Genomic DNA, 19,753 nt, shown 5'->3' on the forward strand with positions numbered 1-19,753 from the left:
GTATTTCATTTTGGGGTATATTAATGTAAATGGTATTGTGCTTTTAATTTCAAATTCCACTTGTTCATTCTTAGTATATAGGAAAGGGATTGACTTTTGTATATGAGGGGACTTTGGAACCTATTAGATCAGGAACAAGACAAGGACACCCCCTTTCACCACTTCTATTCAACATAGTATTGGAATTCCTAGACACAGCAATTAGACAAAAGAAAAAACTAAAAAAGGCATCAAAATTGGAAAGGAAGAGTTCAAACTGTCCCTGTTTACAGATGACATGATCTTACATATAAAAAACCTTAAAGAGCTCACCAAAAAAATGTTAAAACTAATAAATGAATTCAGTAAAGTTGGAGGATACAAAATCAACATAAAAAGTCAGTAGGTTGGTAGCATTTCTATATACTAACAGCAAACTATCTAAAAAAGAAATCAATAAAACAATTCCTTTTACAATAACTACAAAAAAAAAAAAAAAAAAGATACCTAGGAATAAATTTAATCAAGGAGGTGAAAGATCTCTACTATGAAAACTATAAAACTTTGAAGAAAGAAGTTAAAGAGTACACAAACAGAAACATAGCCTGTATTCCTGGATTGGAAGAATTAATACAGAAATAGAAAAAACAACTCTAAAAGTCATATGGAACCAAAAAAGACCCTGAATAGACAAGACAGACCAATAGAACAGAATAGAGAGCCCAGAAATAAATTAACGTACCTACAGCCAACTGATCTTTGACAAAGGTGCCAAGAATACATATTGGGGAAAAGACAGTACTTCAATAAATGTGCTAGGAAAACTGGATATACATATGTAGAAAATGAGACTAGACCCCTAACTCTCACCATATGCAAAACCCAACTCAAAATGGTTAAAGATTTAAACATAAAACCTGAAACTATAAAACTACTAGAAGAAAACATGACATGGGGCTGGGCAAGGATTTTATATGTAAGACTTCAAAAGCACAAGCAAGAAAAGCAAAAATTGACAAATAGGATTACATCAAGCAAAAAGCCTTTGCACATCAAAGGAATCTGTTATCAGAGTGAAGAGACAACCTACAAAACGGGAGAAAACATTTGCAAACTATAAATCTGACAAGGGCTCAATATCAAGAACATATATGGAACTTAAACAACCAAGGCAAAAAGACAAATAACCAGTTGAGAAATGGACAAAGGATCTTAATAGACATTTCTCAAAAAAAGACATGCAAATGGGCAACAGGCATATGAAGAGATGCTCAACATCACTAATCATCAGGGAAATGCAAATCAAAACAATGAGATACCATCTCCCTCCAGTTAGAATGGCCATTATCAAAAAGACAAAAGAAAACAAGTGTTGGCAAGGATGTGGAGAAAAGGGAACACTTGCACACTGTTGGTGGGAGTGTAAACTAGTACAACAATATGGAAACCCAAAAAATTAAAAATAGAATTACCAAATGATCCAGCAATCCCACTACTGGGTGTGTACCCAAAAGAAATGACGTCAGTATGTGAAAGAGATATCTGCATTTCCATGTTTACTGCAGCACAATTTACAACAGCCAAGATATGGAATCATCCTAAGTGTCCAACAACAGATGAACAGATTTTTAAAATGTGGTAATATACACAACGAAGTAGCTAGAAGAGAAGCTTTTGAATGTTCTCACCTTAAAGAAATAATAAATACATGAGGGGCCAGCCTGTGGCTCACTTGGGAGAGTGTGGTGCTGATAACACCAAGGCCACGGGTTCGGATCCCATATAGGGATGGCCACTTAGCTCACTTGGGAGAGCGTGGTGCTGACAACACCAAGTCAAGGGTTAAGATGCCCTTACTGGTCATCTTTAAAAAATAATAATAATAATAATAAATACATGAAGTGATGGATATATTAACTACCCTAACCCAATCATTATACAACATATATGTATCAAAACATCAGATTGTTCCCCATAAGGATGTATAATTACAATGTGTCAATTAAAATAAGTTTGTTTTAAAATCATGGAAAAATAGAATTGAAAGATAATAAGAACCTTTCCGTGAACTTTATAAAGTACCCTCATAGTAACCTTGCATCCTGAAACCTTGCTATAATCACTTAGTTCTTAGTTCTAGGAGTTTTTATGGTCAGTTCTTTCAGATAATCATGTTATCTGCAAAGTTTTATTTCTTCTTTCCCAATCCATCTATCTTTTATTTCCTTTTCTTACTGCATTAGCTAATACTTCCAGTACTGTGCTGAAAAGGAGTGATGAGAGGGACATCCTTGCCTTATTCCTGATCTTAGTGGGAAAGGTTCTAGTTTCTCACCGTGAAGTATGAAGCTGTAGGGTTTTATATTCTTTATTGGGTTGAGGAAGTTTCCTTCTATTCCTACTTTACTGAGTGTTTATCACGAATGGGTGTCAGATTCTGTCAAATGCTTTTACTGTATCTACTGATATATGATAGTTCAAAAATTTGTGGAAAAATAGAATTAAAAGGTAATAAATCTTTCCATGAACTTTTTGAAGTACCCTTGTAATAGTATGATTTTTCTGTTTCAGACTATTGATGTGATGGATTACATTAAATGTTTTCAAATGTTGAACCAGCTTTGCATACCTTGGATAAATCCCACTTGATCATGGTGTATAATTCATTTTATACACTGTTGAATTCAATTTGCCAATATTTTGTTGAGGATTTTTACATCTATGTTTATGAGAAACATTGGTCTGTAGTTTTCTTGTAATATCTATGTCTGATTTTGGTATTATAGTAATGCTGGCCTCATACAATGAATTAGGAAGTATTCCCTCTGCTTCTATCTTCTGAAAGAGATTGTAGAGAATTGGTATAATTTCTTGCTTAAATGTTTGATAGAATCCACCATTGAATGTATCTGGGCCTGCTGTTTTCTGTTATAGAAGATTAATTATTGACTCAATTTCTTTAACAGATACAGCCTATTCAGACTGTCTATTTCTTCTTGTATGAGTTTTGACAGCTGTCAAAGGAATTTAACAAACTTTTAAGGAATTGGTCCATTTCATCCAGGTTATCAAATGTGTGGGCATAGAGTTGTTCACACTATTCCTTTTCTAGCCTTTTAATATCGATAGAATCTGCACCGATGTCCTCTTTCATTTCTTGTATTAGTAATTTGTGTCCTCTCTATTCTTTTTAAATTACTTTGGCTAGAGGCTTATTAATAGTATTGATCTTTTCACAGAACCAGCTCTTGGTTTTGTTGATTTTTCTCTATTCATTTCCTGTTCTAAGTTTCATTGAATTCTGCTATTATTATTTCTTTTGTTCTGATTATTCTGGATTTAATTTGCTCTTCTTTCTCATTTCCTAAGGTAGAAACTTAGATTAGTGATTTTTATCTTCTTTTCTAACATGTGCATTCAATGCTATAAATTTCCCTTTAATCACTGCATTTGTTGCATCTTACAAATTTTGATAAATTGGGTTTTCATTTTCATTTAGTTCAAAATATTTTAAAATTTCTCTTGATGTTTCTTCTTTGATCTACGTGCTATTTAGAAGCATGTTGTATAACCTCCATGGGTTTTGGGGTTTTCTAGTTATGTTATTGATTTCTAGTTTAATTTCATTGTGGTGCGACAGCAGACATTGTATGATTTCCATTCTTTTAAATTTGTTAAGTTTGTTTTACGGCCAAGAATGTGATTTACCGTGGTGAATGTTCCATGTGAGCTGGAGAAGGTATATTCTGCTGCTGTTGGATGAAGTAGTCTACAGGTACCAACTGTAACCAGTTGATCGATGATACTGTTGAGTTCAACTAAGTCCTTAGAGATTTTTCTGCCTGCTGGATCCATCAATTTCTGATGGAAGGGTGCTGAAGTCTCCAACTATGTGAATTGATCTGTTTCTTCTTACAGTTCTATTAGTTTTTGCCACACACTGCTTGACGTTCTGTTGTTAAGTGCATACGCAGTGAGGATTGTTATGTTTTCTTGGATTACCAATCCCTTTATCATTACGTAGTGCCCTTTTTTTTAATCTCTGATGACTTTCCTTGCTTTGAAGTCTGCTCTGTCTGAAGTTAATATAGCTACTCCTGTTTTCTTTTAACTAGTGGTAACATGGTACATTTTTTCATTTACTTTTAATCTACATGTGTCTTTGTATTTAAAGTGAGTTTCTTATAGACAACACATAGTTTCGTCTTGTTTTTTTACCCACTCTGACAATCTCAATCTTTTAATTAGTGCATTCACACCATTGATGTTCAAAGGGATTACTGGTATAGTTGTATTCATATCTACCATATTTTTACTATTATCTATTTGTCGTCCTTTTTCTTTAGTCCAATTTTTGTCTTCCACTCTTTTTCTGCCTTTTGTAGTTTTAATTGAGTATTTTATATGGCTCCATTTTCTCTCCTGTCTTAGCATATCAGTTATATTCCTTTTCTTACTTTTATTAGTTGTTTCCCCAGAGTCTGCAATATACATTTACAACTAATGCAAGTTTACTTTCAAATAACACTATATCACTTCATGGTTAGTGTGAGTACCTTATAATAACAAAATAATCCTAATTTCTCCCTTGTATCATTGCTATCATCCACTTCATTTTATTTCACTTATATATAGATGTATATCTGATATACCTTTATATGTATATAGCATAAAAAATTGAATACATTGTTATTGTTATTTTTAATAAGCTAGTATCTATTAGATCAATTAAGAAAAATAAAAGTTTTTATTTTACCTTCATTTACTCCTTCTTTGATGGTCTTCCTTTCTTGATGTAGATCTGAGTTTGTGACCTCTCCCATTTTTCTTCTCTCCAAACTACTTCCTTTAACATTTCTTGCAAGGCAGATCTACCGGCAGCAAATTCTCTCAATTTTTGTCTGAGAAAGTCAAATACCACAGGGTATAAAATTATAGGCTGGTGGTTATTTCCTTTCAACACTTTAAATATTCCACTCTGCTCTCTTCCTGTTTGCACAGTTTCTGACAAGTTGAATATAATTCTTATACATGTCATTCTATAGGTAAGGTCTTTTTTTCCTCTGGCTTTTTCAGGATTTTTTATCTTTGATTTTCTATTGTTTGAAAATGATGTCAAGGTGTACTTTCTTTGGTTTTTATCCTGTATGGTGTTCTGTGAGCTTCCTGGATCTGTGGTTTAATGTCTGACATTAATTTTGGGGAATTCTGTCATTATTGTTTCAAATATTTCTTCTCTTCGCTTTCTTTTCCTTCTGGTATTTCCATGACGTGCACGTTACATCTTTAGTAGTTGTCCCAGAGTCCTTGGATATTTTGTTCTGTTTTTTACATTCTTTTTTCTCTTTGCTTTTCAGTTTTCAAAGATCTACTGAAGATATCCTCAAGCTCAGAGATTCCCTCCTCAACCATGTCCAGTCTACTAGTAAGCCCATCAAAGACATTCTTTATTTCTGTTACAGCATTTTTGATCTCTAGCATTTATTTTTGTTTCTTTCTTAGAATTTCAATGTCTCTGCTTAAATTACCAATTTGTTCTTACACGGTGTCTACTTTATCCATTAGCGCCCTTAGCATATTAATCATAGATTTTTTTTTGTTTTTTTGTTTTTTTTAAAGATGACCAGTTAGGGGATCTTAACCCTTGACTTGGTATGGTAAGCACCACACTCTCCCAAGTGAGCTAACCGGCCATCCCTATATAGGGATCCAAACTCGTGGCCTTGTTGTTATCAGCACCACACTCTCCCAAGTGATCCACGGGCTGGCCCAATCATTGATGTTTTTAACTTCCCATCTGATAATCCCAACATCCCTGCCCATGTCTGGTTCTAACACTTGCTCTTTCTCTTCAAATTGTGATTTTTGCCCTTTAGTATGCCTTGTAATTTTTTCTTAAAGTCCAACATAACATATCAGGTAAAACAACTGCTGTAAATAGGCCTTTACTAATGTGGTGGTAATATGGGGGGACGGAAATCATTCTATAGTCTAATGCTTTGGACTGTGAACTTCACAAGTGTTTCTCAGTTTTTTTCCTCTCCCTCAGGTGGGACAGGATGGCTAGAGTGAGTCAAAGTTGGGTATTTCCCTTCTCCCACATGGAAGGCTACAGCTGACTGGAGTTAGGTTTTTCCCTTCCTGAAGGTCAGCTAAGCCCTGATAATACACCAGCAGATTAGGCTCTACTAGTTTCTTTTGAGGGCAAGCCCAGTGACAACAGAATGTTCTGATGTATTTCAAAATGGTTCCTTTTTCCCTACTCACGCCAGAAGAATAAGGGGATTTTTCTCTGATATTTACTGTAGGATCAAGGTTGAGCTCCAGAAGGTAAATCTCACAATAATGTGGAGGACCCACTATGACTGGTTCCCCCTCAGTGTTGACCATACTGAGCCTCCAGCAATTCATCGATTACAATTCAGATTTTCCTACCCTAGCACTGATTTCCATTCATGACTCTCTGCTCTGGGAAGTCAAATAACTTCTTTGTATTTACCTGTGTCTTCAATCTTGAGGGCAGCACATTGTCCTAAGTCCTCCCTTCTCTTTCAGATACAAGAAGAGTTGTTTATTTCTCAGTCTGTTCAGGTTTTTACTTGTTGTTAGGACAGAGTGGTGACTGCCAAGCTCCTTACATGCAGAACTGAAAACCAGAAATCTTTCTTCTTTAAAATCACATTATTGAGGTATAATTGATACACAGTAAAATTCACCCTTTGAGGTTTATGGTTCTACACATTTTGACAAATGCTGCAGTCATGTAACCAGAACCATGACTAATATATATAACATTTCCAATATCCAAAAAAGTTCCTTCATGACACGTTGTAGCCAATCCACTCCCCTCACCATCAGCTCCTGGCAACTACTATTTTCTGAGTATTGGGCCTAATTCTGGACTCTCTTCTATTGATCTATGTGTCTGTTCTTTTGTCGACACCACAATGTTTTGATTACTGTTGCTTTAGAGTAAGTCTTGGAATGAGATACAGTAAGTCCTCAAACTTTGTTCTTCTTTTGCAAAATTACTTTGGCTACTCTAGTTCTTTATTTTTCCATGTAAATTTTAGAATCAATTTGTCAATTTCTACAAAAAGATTTCTGGAACTTTGGTTGAGATTGTGTTGAATATATAAATCAATTTGGAGAGAACTGTCATTTCAGTATTCACTCCCGCAATCCACGAACACAGATGTATCTCCATTTATTTATGTCTTGATTTCTCTTCAATGATTTGTAGTTTTCAGCATAAATCTTCCACGTTTTGTTAGCTCTATCTCTAAGTAGTTCATGTTTCTTGTAAAGGTTTAGCAATGTTAGCCTTCTATCCCTTTTATTGTTACATATTTATATTTTAGAAAAATAAATACAGTAATTATTAATAAAGTAAAATCATTATTCTGTGTGGAATTTAAGTACAACTATAAGATAGGAATCATTTAGAAATTACTGTAACTTACATTAAAAAATGGTGGTTTCGTACTTAATATGGCCCCATCTAATCTATTCTGCTATGTACAGATCTGGTTAATACTGTGAATTTGGTAGGAAAGGTCAGCTTTCCATTGTAACTGACTTAAATAGCTATAAGATGATTTTTCTTTTTAAAGGAAAAGACATTTCTAGATGATTCAGTGAGCAATAGAATAGAGGCTTATCTGTTTTGATTTATTTTTGTTTTAACTAAAGAATCTGGATTCAGTAACTACATGAGTGCACTTCAAAAGGTTCATGGAAATATTTGTAGTATCTTCCAATTTTATTTTCCCATGAACTTTTTGAAGTGCCCTTGTATCGTCATCCTATTTTTTATTTAGTATTTGTTCCTCCTAAACGAATTTTCAATAAATATGAATAGTCTTCAATGTATCAGATGCTTTACCAGGCACAATTATGCTTACCTAACTAGTCTTTATTTTAGCTTTTTAACAATTTTCTGAAATATATACTGTTATTGTGCATTTGATAAACACAGGTGAGGAAACTGAGGTTCAGAGAAATTAAATTAGATCCCCAAAATGATAGAGTAGGCACGTGGCAAAATGCAATTATACTTCAGATCTAATTTCAAAGATGTGCTCTCTTCACCTTGTGAGGCTGCTTTGGAGGTATCAAATCGATATCTATGGGGTTCCCAAAGAAAAACCCCACATCTAAAATCTGGGTTCTCTACAGGCCACTCCATCAGTGTGGTTAAGCTTAGAATGTAAACACCTAAGTCAGGAATCATATCCACTTAATACAGTGTTTCTAACAAAGTTCGGTAGAACTTAAGACACTAAAATATATACCTTAACTCAAATGCTTAATTAAATTCCAGGTTCTCTAGCAAGCAAGTTGAAACTATTATACTTTTTTGTATTTCTCTATCAACACATTTTTATCCCATTTTTTCCCCTCTAATACAGATGCTACCTAGAAAATAGGTAGCAGTGTAATGTATGAGATTCAGCTTAGTAGAAAGCAGTAGCATGCTCACAAGTTTTGATTAATTTGACATGAATATATTAGTTCTGAAGAAAGCTATTAGAAAGGATCTTAAAGCACTATACTTGCTCTGAATAGTACCTCGCACACTGAGAGGTTTAGTAAGTGCCTTTGAAAGACTGACCTTAAAAAAAAAACTGTAGCAACCCAAAAAGCCTTTTTATGTTAAAATTTCAGAAGACAGCTAAAATTAAACCTTAAATTTATCATTCTCCAGGAAGAACTGAATTCTAAATAAAGCAGCACTATCTCATGGAATAGCACTTTTAGGATTATTTACCTGCAACATTCCAAATTTGAGACTCCTTTTTCTTCTGTAGTCATTATCGTACAACAAATCTTGACAGCAGTACAAAAAGCAAAGCCCTGTTCTTTTTAAGTAGGCTTAGGCATCTGCCATGTTAAGAAACCCACAAAATTCTGAGTCTAGGACAGACTTACTTGATTACTAAGAGCCCTGGGGCATGCTTATAAATTAAGTTTTATAAATTTTTAAATTATAAATAGAAGCAGCAATAACAGTAGTTTAACTACAGGGAAAAATCTGCTTCCCCAAAAATGAAGTCTATCTCAGACCCTGAGGGTTCCTACACTCTATGTAAATTAGCTTTTGGACAAGCAAAGGGTTTTCCAAGGCAAATGGTGTCTAACCCTGGATCACTGACCTATGCTATTTGGGAATATTGGCTGAAGCAGTACAAATAACATATGCTGACAAGTTCTCTAATGTAACCAAGATCGGAACCAGATAGATTTTATCTTAGAGAAGCACAGACGTGAGTAATTCACTGTCATTATCTATTGCCCCTAAAAAAATCCCAAACCTGGAATAAGAAGTATAGCTAATAGAAATTGCCTCTCCTGTTTGTTAGTTCTCAAGATGAGTGAGTAGCTGACTGATCCCCATTATATTCTACATTTGAAGCCTGACAGAAGTTTGATGAAGGTCAGATATACATCAATGTGCATGCCTAGTGTTTGACCAAGGCTCTTACAAAAAACTAAAGAATTGTTAAGAGATATAACAGTTGACTCCTAAAATGACAACAACAGAAATAAATTCACAAAATCCAGCCTAAATTTTTCAAAAAATTCCAAAGCAAAAAAAAAAAAAAAAGCCTTAACCAAAACAGAAAATCACCTGTATACTGTTATTGATTCTAAAAGGTTATAACCAGAAAAGTCATGAGAAAAATTTAATTAATTCATTCAACAAATATTTACTTACTAACTTCCTCCAATGTGTCACAAAATGAACATTAAGGTTCAGGCAACTGATCTCTAAGATCTCTTTCCATTTTTCTATGTCTTTCTGACAACTACTTGATTGAGATTATATTATTAATCACTGTCAAAGCCAAGCCTCAAATTCAAGATCCTTATCCTCTTGAAAGATCAAGGAAAAAAAAAAAAAAAAACACAATAATAACAATAATTCACCTGACTCCTGAAGACATTTTTAGACTCACAGCAATTTAATTTAGATGTCAGGGCTACACTGCTTTCCCTGTCTACTTTATCCACACTGCCTACCACTTTAGGCATTCCCAAAAGGATGTGACTATATTTTGTTGTTTAAGCTATTTATATTATCAAGATAATGAAGCCAAGATACCAGTTCAGTGTTCACAAGGGACTTGCTGTTTGTCATCATGTATATTTAAAGCAAGCAAATGATCAGTGCAAATCTGTCTTTACTAAAGAGCGGGGCTGGCTGCAAAGCTCAGTTGGTTAGAGCATGGTGCTGATAACACTGAGGTCCAGGGTTTGATCCCTGTATCGGCTGGCCACAAAAAAAATTTTTTTTAATTTTTTAAAAAAAGAATCTTACAAAAGCACAGAAACGGTTTGGGTCAGGGATACTATCTTCATAACTGACAAAAGGACATCAAGTATTCATCTCAGACTTATTAGATTACCAAATTAATTTCCCACAACCCAACTGGGAAACTTCCCAATGAACTAAAAGTGTGAATTCTGATCTAGGTCCTCCTTTTGATTATCTAAAGTTTCACGCTATCAAAACTTGAAAACAAACAAAATAATTATACCATACATGTGAATTTTTCATTCCCAGGCTTGCTCACCCACAAATGCTAATATCCCACATTGACAACCTACTGGACTTTGTTTCCACTTTCCGCAAAGAGGGTATGACTCAAACTACTGGTCTGTCCCAGTGGGATAAATCCAATGGGAATCTTACTGAAGGTAGCCTGGGGGAAAAGAAAGAAGAGGACAGTTTTATTTTTATGGTCATAAAATCAAGCTTAACGGAGAGGCACAGATGAGTCCACTATGACAAAGTAACTGACCCTGTATCTGCCTCCCCTTTCTCCCTTCGCACCTCCTGAGATCAGCAATCAAATAAAACTAAGTGAGCAGTTTTGCAAACGAAGCAGTCAATGAAAACAAAATGACTTAGAATTTGGGGGAAACATTTGGGTACTCATTAACGACAACTGTTAGAAAGAAATTTGTTTAAGGTAATAATGGTCTTGAAGACATCAGATCAGTGTACTAGTGCAACAGAGACTACATTACATTGTCACACTATTTGAAAAGGCTGCAGATAAAACTCAATTGAAAATGCCTACCGTTTGTACAGTGACCAATGACAAGTGAAAATTCCTTACAAAACTATCTTCTTAAGTAAAAATAAAGCAAAGAGAAATGCTTATTCAAGTAGCAGAAGGTAGTGGCATAGTGGCTGATTTAATTAAGTGCCACAAATACAATAGATACAGTAAAGTTCCTAAAGACTATTTTGAGCACAATCTACTACTACCAAAGGAACTGAGAAGGATCTTCTTTTTTGTTGTTATTCAACAAATATTTTAAACTATTGTAGAAAAGTGCATAAAATAATGCTACAAACATCCATATGCCCATGATGCAGATTTAACAAATGTTAACATTTGTGTTTTGCTTTAGATGTTAAAAAAAAAAAAAAAAAAAAAAAAGATACAGATACAGTTGAAGTCCCTTCTAATCCTATTCTCCTCTTGCCCTTCCCAGAGGAAAACATTATTCTGAGGCTGGTATGATCCCTTTCCATCTACATTATTATTCTTTTACTAGATATTTAGGCACCAATTAACAATACATAGCATTTTTCTCTGAATTTTAAAACTTTGTAGAAATGCTTAACATACTTTGGCAACCTGCCTTTTTTATTCAATATTTTTGAGATTTAAGCATGTAGGTATTCATAGATCTAGTTCATTCATTTTAACTGCTGTATGGCTCCCACTATATAAATATACCACAATTTATTTATAAAGGAATTGTTTTAAGAAAAGATTCCCTAGGAAAATTTTATATTTTAAACAATTGTTGGAAAGAGCTATTGGATACCCTCACAATCGCCAAAGCAGAAAAGTCCACCATGGGGTAATGAAAGTGTTCTATGACATGGGCAGCAGTACTTTCTTCTGTAAAATCCGAGAAAGCCTGCTTTTGAAGATAAAATGGGGAGAAAAGGTAAAAGGAAGAAGTAAAGAGCAATAAAAAGAACAGAAAAGTAAAAGCTAAAATGCAATTACTCTTTAAAGCTCACCTCATCTGTTCTTCGAAGAACTCCAGTAATAACCTACAAATGTAAAAAAAAGAATAAGAAAAACTATTATAAACAATGTGTATTTTCCTTTATCATGAAAGAATTGGATTCAATTTTTATGCACCATGAAATCATTCTTGTTTTTCTCCTGTGTTAAAAAGATGTATTGCACCTTGGGCTGGCCTAACTGGCCATTTGATTAGAGCTTGATACCGATGGCACCAAAGTCAAGGGTTTGGATCCCTTACTGGCTAGCCGCCAAAACCAAAGCGGGGGGAATGTATTGGGTCTTTAAATACAATATTCTCCAATATGATCATAGTTAAATTAGATTTCATTCTTAACCTAGGTTCAATAATACAACAATGGCTAAGATAAAATAATTATTAGAACGCCGCATTGTATTAGTAAAATTATGTTTTAAGTTCTATGAAATGGGTATAAATGTGACATACATATCACTCATACAAAAGACCCTAGTTTACTATTATGAGGTACACATACAGGAAAAAAACACTTTGCGACACTGAGAAGTCTGCACTCAATAAATGTTTCTTATTGATGAATATGAAGACAAGAGGCACAGTATTCTTGTTAACACTGTGAAAAATACCCAAAGAAAAAATAATTTCTCATAATTCCACCATGCCAGATAACCAGTATTAATTACTTGTTTACATTTTGGTATGTTTCCAAAGCTTTTTTTAAGCAATGCATATTTTTATATGATTGCAATTATACCAAATAAACAATTTTTTAGTTATCTTTCCTTAAAAACACCTCGTAAAGTAAAGGCTGATGCAAATAAATCTCTTTACTTCATCTTCTCCTGCCTCACTGAATTTCAGAATTAAATGGGGCTGTCAAGAGGTCTACTTTATTTTTTTGTAGGCATGCTGTCAGTATTCTTCACACTTCATTAAAAAGCCATAAAAACAATTACAAGATCATTAGCACAGCCTTCTTAAAAGAAGCTTACTAAGGCTCACATAACTGTTCAGTGAAACATAGGACAGTGCCCTGTCTGCTGTTAGCTTCTGATCCCTGAATACTGATGAACCACCAAATGGAGACAAAAAGCAATCAGAAATGAGGTATGGACGTGAATTATAGTATACAGGTGGGCAAGATCACCCACATTGGGCTTTTTAGGGGTTTCCAATATACGATGAATGCACTAGTCCACTGCATGTGAAAGAAAAGCACTGGCAGGGCCACATACTAGATCAAATAATACTTAAAAATAATAATACTGGATCCTTAATACTTAACTGGATCAAAGTAAGTATTAAGGATTTTTTTTTTTAATTAATAAACTTTACTTTTTTAAAGCAGTTTTAGGTTCATTGCAAAATTGAGAAAAATGTTCAGAGATTTCCCACATACCCCCCACCACCACACATGTATACCCTTCCCCATTATCAAAATCCCCCACCCGAGTGGCATGTTTGTTACAACCACTGCACGCATACTGACACATTATCACCAAAGCCCATAGTTTACATTAGAGTTCATTTAATGTATAATGACATGCATCCATCATGATACTATCATACAGAATAGTTTCACTGCCCTAAAAATCCTCTGTGCTCTTCCTATTCATCCCTCCCTTTCCCCAACCTGCGGCAGCCAATGATCTTTTCACTATCTCTAGTTTTGCCTTGTCCAGATGACAAATATTTGGAATCATACAGTATGTAACCTTTTCAGATCGGCCTCTTTCACTTAATAATATGCACTTAACTGTCTTCTTTGTCTTTTCATGGCTTGATAGCTCATTTATTTTTAGCACTGAATAATATTCCATTATCTGGATGTACCACAGTTTATTTATCCATTCACCTGCTGAAGGACTTCTTGGTTGTTTCCAAGTTTTGGCAATTACGAATAAAGCTGCTATAAGTAATATCTACATGCAGGTTTTTGTGTTGACATACATTTTCAGCTCATTTGGGCAAATACCAAGGAGCAAGATTGCTGGATTGTATGGTATGTTCAGTTGTGTAAGAAACCACCTGGGTATTCCACAGTGACTGTGTGGCAATACCATTATGTATTCCTGCCAGCAGTGAAAGAAAGTTCCTGTTGCTCCATATCCTCACCAACATTTGATATTTTCATGTTCTCGGGGTTTGGCCATTCTAATAGGTGCATAGTGATATCTTATTGAGTATATGTAATATTAAAACAAAGACAGATCCATATATCTGAACTTGTAGACCTCTTTCTATAAATGTAGTATTAAGAGATAAAATTATGTGTGATGGATATGATGTAAGAATTCAAAAGGAATCTTTAAGCATATTTTATTAAAAACATTCCTCATAATTAAAACTATGATTCCATGACAAACAGGGCTACATCATAAGAGTCTTCAAAATGTAATAAGCTTATCCCACCAATATTTTGTCTCCTATTTTACCCAAAGTTTGTCAAATAAATTTGAAAAAACAAAAACCCTTTTATGTGCTGGGTAGAGGGTTTACAAAACCCAGCAAAAAAAAAAAAGTGCATGAAAAAAATTTAAATTTATACTAGCTCCAGTGAGCAACAATCCTAAAGAAATGAGTTACAAAGAAATAATTTCCTTAATTATAACCACTTTATGCCATTGCTTTAAGATCCAATTTCCATTTTTCTCGCCTTCAAAATGGTTTCAAACAGAAAAACAGTCATACCTCCTGCAGTGTCCCATCTCCTCCAGCAACAATGATCACATCTGTGCTTTCCATCAATTCCAGAAGTTTCTTGGCTTGTCCCTCATAATCTGTCTGAAATACAAAGGAAACCTTTCATAAATTTATCATTCTAGGGCCACAATGTCAAAGATTACAAAACACGAGATATTTTCTTTAAAGTTCTACAATGACTCTCCTCTTAAATTTTATGTAATTGATACACATAAAAAAAGTTTTTATACTTTTATACTTTTAGTGCCAGAAGGGACCTCAGAAACCATCTAGTCAGCTCCTTACTTTAAAAATAAAATCAAAACCCAATAATTTGTCTGTTATACAGCTAGTCAAAGGACTCACTTCAGTCAGTGCAGATTCCATTACATCACTTACCCAATGTTTTTCATCTGAAAGCAGGAAGTCAAGTGTATATGTAAACAAGGAAAAGCAGATGTAATGAAATGAGCACAGATTTGGGAGCCCAAGGGACCTAGATTAAATCCCAACTCTGCTACTTTTTAGCTGCGTGTCCATAAACTCTCTGAATCTTAATTTCCTTATCAATGAAATTATATGTTGGTAGAAGGTGTAATAACAGCTTCCTTGTAATACTGTTGTAAAGCAACTAGCAAGGTAACTTCATAACTGGTACTGTACTAAATAAAAGGAGGTTATTATTGTTTTGCTATGATTGTACATAAAGAAATACAGCTATGATTCAAAACAGTTACAAAACAATACCTAAGCCTTATTGTTTTTATTGAGAACGTTTCATCTCAGGTACACACACAGACTTAAATGAACCATTTAAGCCACCAATGACACCTCTAAAAGCAAACACTAAATTTTAATAGATACAATGTAACTAATACTAAAACAGGAAACAATCCCTCCAATTGATACTACACTAGACACACTAATAGACAAAGGCACCTGTGGCACCTAAGGCACCTATGGTATACTAAAAATATATATTTGGTCTTTGTCTCTGGTTTCTGGCACAGAGCTCCTCAAACCCATGGAATTTTCTAAGTGACAGAAGTATCTTTCGCTATTCATGGCAAGCCCCTCTCAACCATACTCAAGTTTATGCTAATGAACAGACTCTTGGTGAGCTCCTGGAGAGGTTCAAGATGGGTCTGGTTGCCAGAAAGGTCAGTAAGATGAGAAGAGGGTTGGAACTTTAACCCCACCCCCTGACCAACAAGGAGGGGAGAGGGGCTCCCTATGGGAGAATTCACTCAGCAGGGGCCAATGATTTAATCAATCATGCCTGCTTAAGGAACCTCCATAAAAATCCTAAGCAATAGAGTTTGGGCAACTTCTGGGTTGGTGAACACACTGAGGTGCTGAGAGGGTGTCAAACCCCAAGAGAGCAGGAAAGCTCTCTACCAACCTCTCTGCCCCCATTCCTTACCTGGCACATCTCTCCATTGGCTACTGCTGAGTCGTATCTTTTATAATAAATCAGTAAACATAAGCAGAGTGTTCTCCTGAGTCTGAATCATTCCAGCAAATTACAGAGCCTGAGAAGGGGAATGTGGGAACCCTCAATTTATAGCTTGCAGGTCAGAAGTATGGGTGACGACCTCCTGCCCCCATGACTTGCAAATGGTGCCTGAAGTAAGGGCAGTCTTGTGAGACTAAGCCCTTAAGCTATGGAGTCTGGGCTAACTCCAGGAGACAGTGTCAGAATTGAATTGACTTGAATTGTTGGACACCCAGCTGGTGTGATAAATCATCCTATCACTTGAGCCAATTAAGTCCTAATATGACATGAATTTACAATTATCACAGAGGAAGACCTCAAAATAACACCATTTAATTTTATGGTGAATAGCTCTACTTTTACTCTAAAAATAAAATGACTGGCTTTATAGTTATACACTTGCAAATATTTGACTTTTTTAAAAAAAAAATATATGTCAATCCTGATTAAAAGGATGGTTTGCGAACACCCAGAAATAGGTGACCATTAGAAATCAGCATGGTTCGCTAACAATAAGTCATTTCAGACTATCCTCACTCCCTTCTTTGACAGATTACTAAATCAGCAGCTCTCAGAAATAAGACAGACACATTGCATCTGGTCTTTGACAAGGCTCCTGACAAGTTATATGATGATACTCCTATGCACAAGGTGAAGGAATATGGAAATAATATGCTAGAATACAACTAAGTGGATTACCTACCAATCGAATGTCTAGAATCCATGAAATGATGTCAAATTACTGGAAGATCCCTAGGAACTCTATTCAGCCTTTTCCTATATAACTCTTCATCGACAATGAAGACGAAAGGTTAACTTACTGAATATGTAAATGATACAAAGCTGACGATCTTGCCCCTCATTACTTCTCCAACCTCATCCTCTCTCACTCTTTTCCTCTACTCATTCCACTCCAACCACACTGGCCTCCTTACTATTCCTCAAACATGCCAAGTACACTCCAGGCTTAGGCCCTTTGAATGTGCAGTATCTTCAGCCTGGATTCTTTCCTTAAGAATCTGCATAACTCACTTGTCCCATCAGACCAGCCTTCCTTGATCATCTGCACTAAACTAACACCCCTATTACTTCTGTCTCCTTACCCTGCCTTATCTTTCTTCTTGGTACTCATCACCATCTGACAAATCATGCTTATCTGTATATTTCTTGTCTGTGTCTCTTCCTTTTAAACCTTGAAAGGAAGCTCTTTAAGGACAGAAATGGAGTTTGTTTTGTTCAGAATGTATCTCCCATGCCTAGAGCAGGGCTTAGCTCATAGTAGGCACTCAATAAATATTCGCAAAAAAATAATTCATATGAATAGTTACATGAATGAAAAAACCAAAATTCAAAAAGATCTAGACAGATTTAACAGACCACAATTTAAAAGATTACATTAATTGGGATAATATATTTGAAGTTCTGATCTTGGGAAGAACATCCCAAATGTACTAAAAGTAGAAGGATAAAAAAGTGACCTAACAATACAAAAGAAAAAAAAAAAGAATCTAGACATTGACCTTACAACTTTCTGTCACAAAAATAAGTCAAAATGAATCACAGTCCTAAAGGTAAAATGTAAAACTGTAAAACTTTCAGGAGATAACACAGGAGAGAATATAAATGGTCTTGGGTTTGATGATGGTTTTTTAGATACATCACCAAAAACATGATCTACGAAAGAAAAAATTGATAAATTGGACTTCATTAAAATTAAAAACTCCTGTTCTACAAAAGATGCTGTTAAGAGAATGAAAAGACAAACTACAGACCGAGAGAAAATATTTGCAAAATACACAAAGAAATTGTACCTAAAAATATACTAAAAACTCTTAAAACTCAACAGTAAGAAAACAAACAACCCAGTTAAAAGGTCAGAGATCTGAAGAGATACCTCACCAAAGATCTGTAGATGGATAATAAGCACATGGAAATATGCTCAACATTACAAGTACATGTCATCAGGAACTTGCAAATTAAAACAATGAGATTCCACCACATACCTTTTAGAGTGGCTAAAAATCCATAACCTTGAAAACAACAAATGCTTATGAGGATGTGGAACAAGAGGAACTCTCATTTATTGCTGACAGGAATGCAAAATGGTACAGCCAATTTGGAAGACAGTTTGGCAGTTTCTTACAAAACTAAACATACTCTACCATTTTATCCAGCAATAGCACTCCTAGGCATTTACCCAAATGAGTTGAAAATTTATGTCCACACAAAAGTCTAAACATGGATGCTTATAGCATCTTTATTCATAATTGCCAAAATCAGAAGCAACCAAGATGTGCTTCAGTGGGTGAACGAGTAAACTGTAGTACATCCAGACAACAGAATATTATTAAGCACTAAAAAGAAACAAGCTATCAAGCCACAAAAGGCAATGGAGGAACCCCAAATGCATACAGCTAAATGAAAGAAGCCACTCTGAAAAGACAATGTACTGTATGATGCCAATTATATAACATTCTGAAAAGGCAAAAGCATGGCAACAGTAAAGAGATCAGTGGTGGAGGGAGGAATGAATAGGTAGAGCACGAGGGATTTTTAGGTCAATGAAATTGATCTGTATAATACTATAATGGTGGATACAATGCATTATGCATTTGTCAAAACCCATAGGACTGTCCAGCAGAAAGAGTGAACCCAAATGAAAACTATAGACTTCAGTTACTAATAATGTATCAGTATTGGTTCATCCATTATAAGAAAGGTACCACACTAATGCAAGATGTTGATAGGGCAAACTGGTTGGGGGGAGAGGCAGAATTAAGAACTCTGCACTTTGTGTTGATTTTTTTCCTTAAACCTAAAACTCCTCTAAAAAATAAAGTCTACAAATTTTTTTCTAAAGTGGCATAATTATACATAGGAAACAAGATACATGGGCTTTCGGGGAGAATGAGTGCAATGAACAGCAACAAGAAAAGAGTGTGATCCTGAGCTGCTTAAAAAGAATGACAGACTTGTTGGCCCTGCTTCCTTTCTCTACCCCAGATAGACCATTCTGCAGTGCTGTAATCCTTTCTGGGCACTACACTTTAAGAGGAAAGAAAACTGGAAAGCATCTAAGAGAGCAACAGGAAGGTGACAGACTTGACATCATGTGCCTTGTGAAGAAACCAAGAATGTTTAAACTACATAAGATTTAAGGGAGGGTCTTGATAACGTTCATTATTATTCCAAAGACTATTATGCAGAAGAAGAATTAGGCTTGTTTCACATGAACCTATGGGATGAAACTAAGACTTAGGTCAATGGTTCTCAACACAACTACACATTATAATCTCCTGGGAATGGATGGATAGATGGATGGATGGATGGGTGGATGCATTTATTTTGTAAATACAGATGCACAGACTCCATTCTATATCAGTTATATCCAGGGAGTAAGAACTGGGCATGAGTTATATTTTTATAGCTCTCCAGGTAATGTACTATTCAGCCAGAGTTGTGAACCACTGACCTATGTGTAACAACTCCTGGGAAACAGATTTCTTCTCAAAATAAGGAAGAATATTCTAATAGTGCTATCCTAAGATGAAATAGGTTGTC

The 19,753-nt window shown here is 35.0% G+C and overlaps 1 protein-coding gene across 6 annotated transcripts in view; it reads right to left on the reverse strand.

Annotated features, from left to right (window-relative positions):
- The window catches only part of AGK (acylglycerol kinase), a 109,929-nt gene that overhangs the window by 42,843 nt on the left and 47,333 nt on the right, over positions 1 to 19,753 (reverse strand). For 4 of the 6 annotated variants that reach the window (XM_063099915.1, XM_063099913.1, XM_063099911.1 and 1 more), the window contains 4 exons: positions 14,707 to 14,799; positions 12,029 to 12,061; positions 11,827 to 11,925; positions 10,591 to 10,685 (listed from right to left, as the gene is read on the reverse strand). In XM_063099915.1, coding sequence (XP_062955985.1) covers positions 10,591 to 10,685; positions 11,827 to 11,925; positions 12,029 to 12,061; positions 14,707 to 14,799 — 320 coding nt within the window. The remainder of the gene's footprint in view (positions 1 to 10,590; positions 10,686 to 11,826; positions 11,926 to 12,028; positions 12,062 to 14,706; positions 14,800 to 19,753) is intronic. The other 2 variants (XM_063099912.1, XM_063099914.1) reach the window with 2 other exon arrangements.

The sequence above is a fragment of the Cynocephalus volans genome, chromosome 6 (genome assembly GCF_027409185.1).
Source record: "Cynocephalus volans isolate mCynVol1 chromosome 6, mCynVol1.pri, whole genome shotgun sequence".
Classification (NCBI taxonomy): domain Eukaryota; kingdom Metazoa; phylum Chordata; class Mammalia; order Dermoptera; family Cynocephalidae; genus Cynocephalus; species Cynocephalus volans.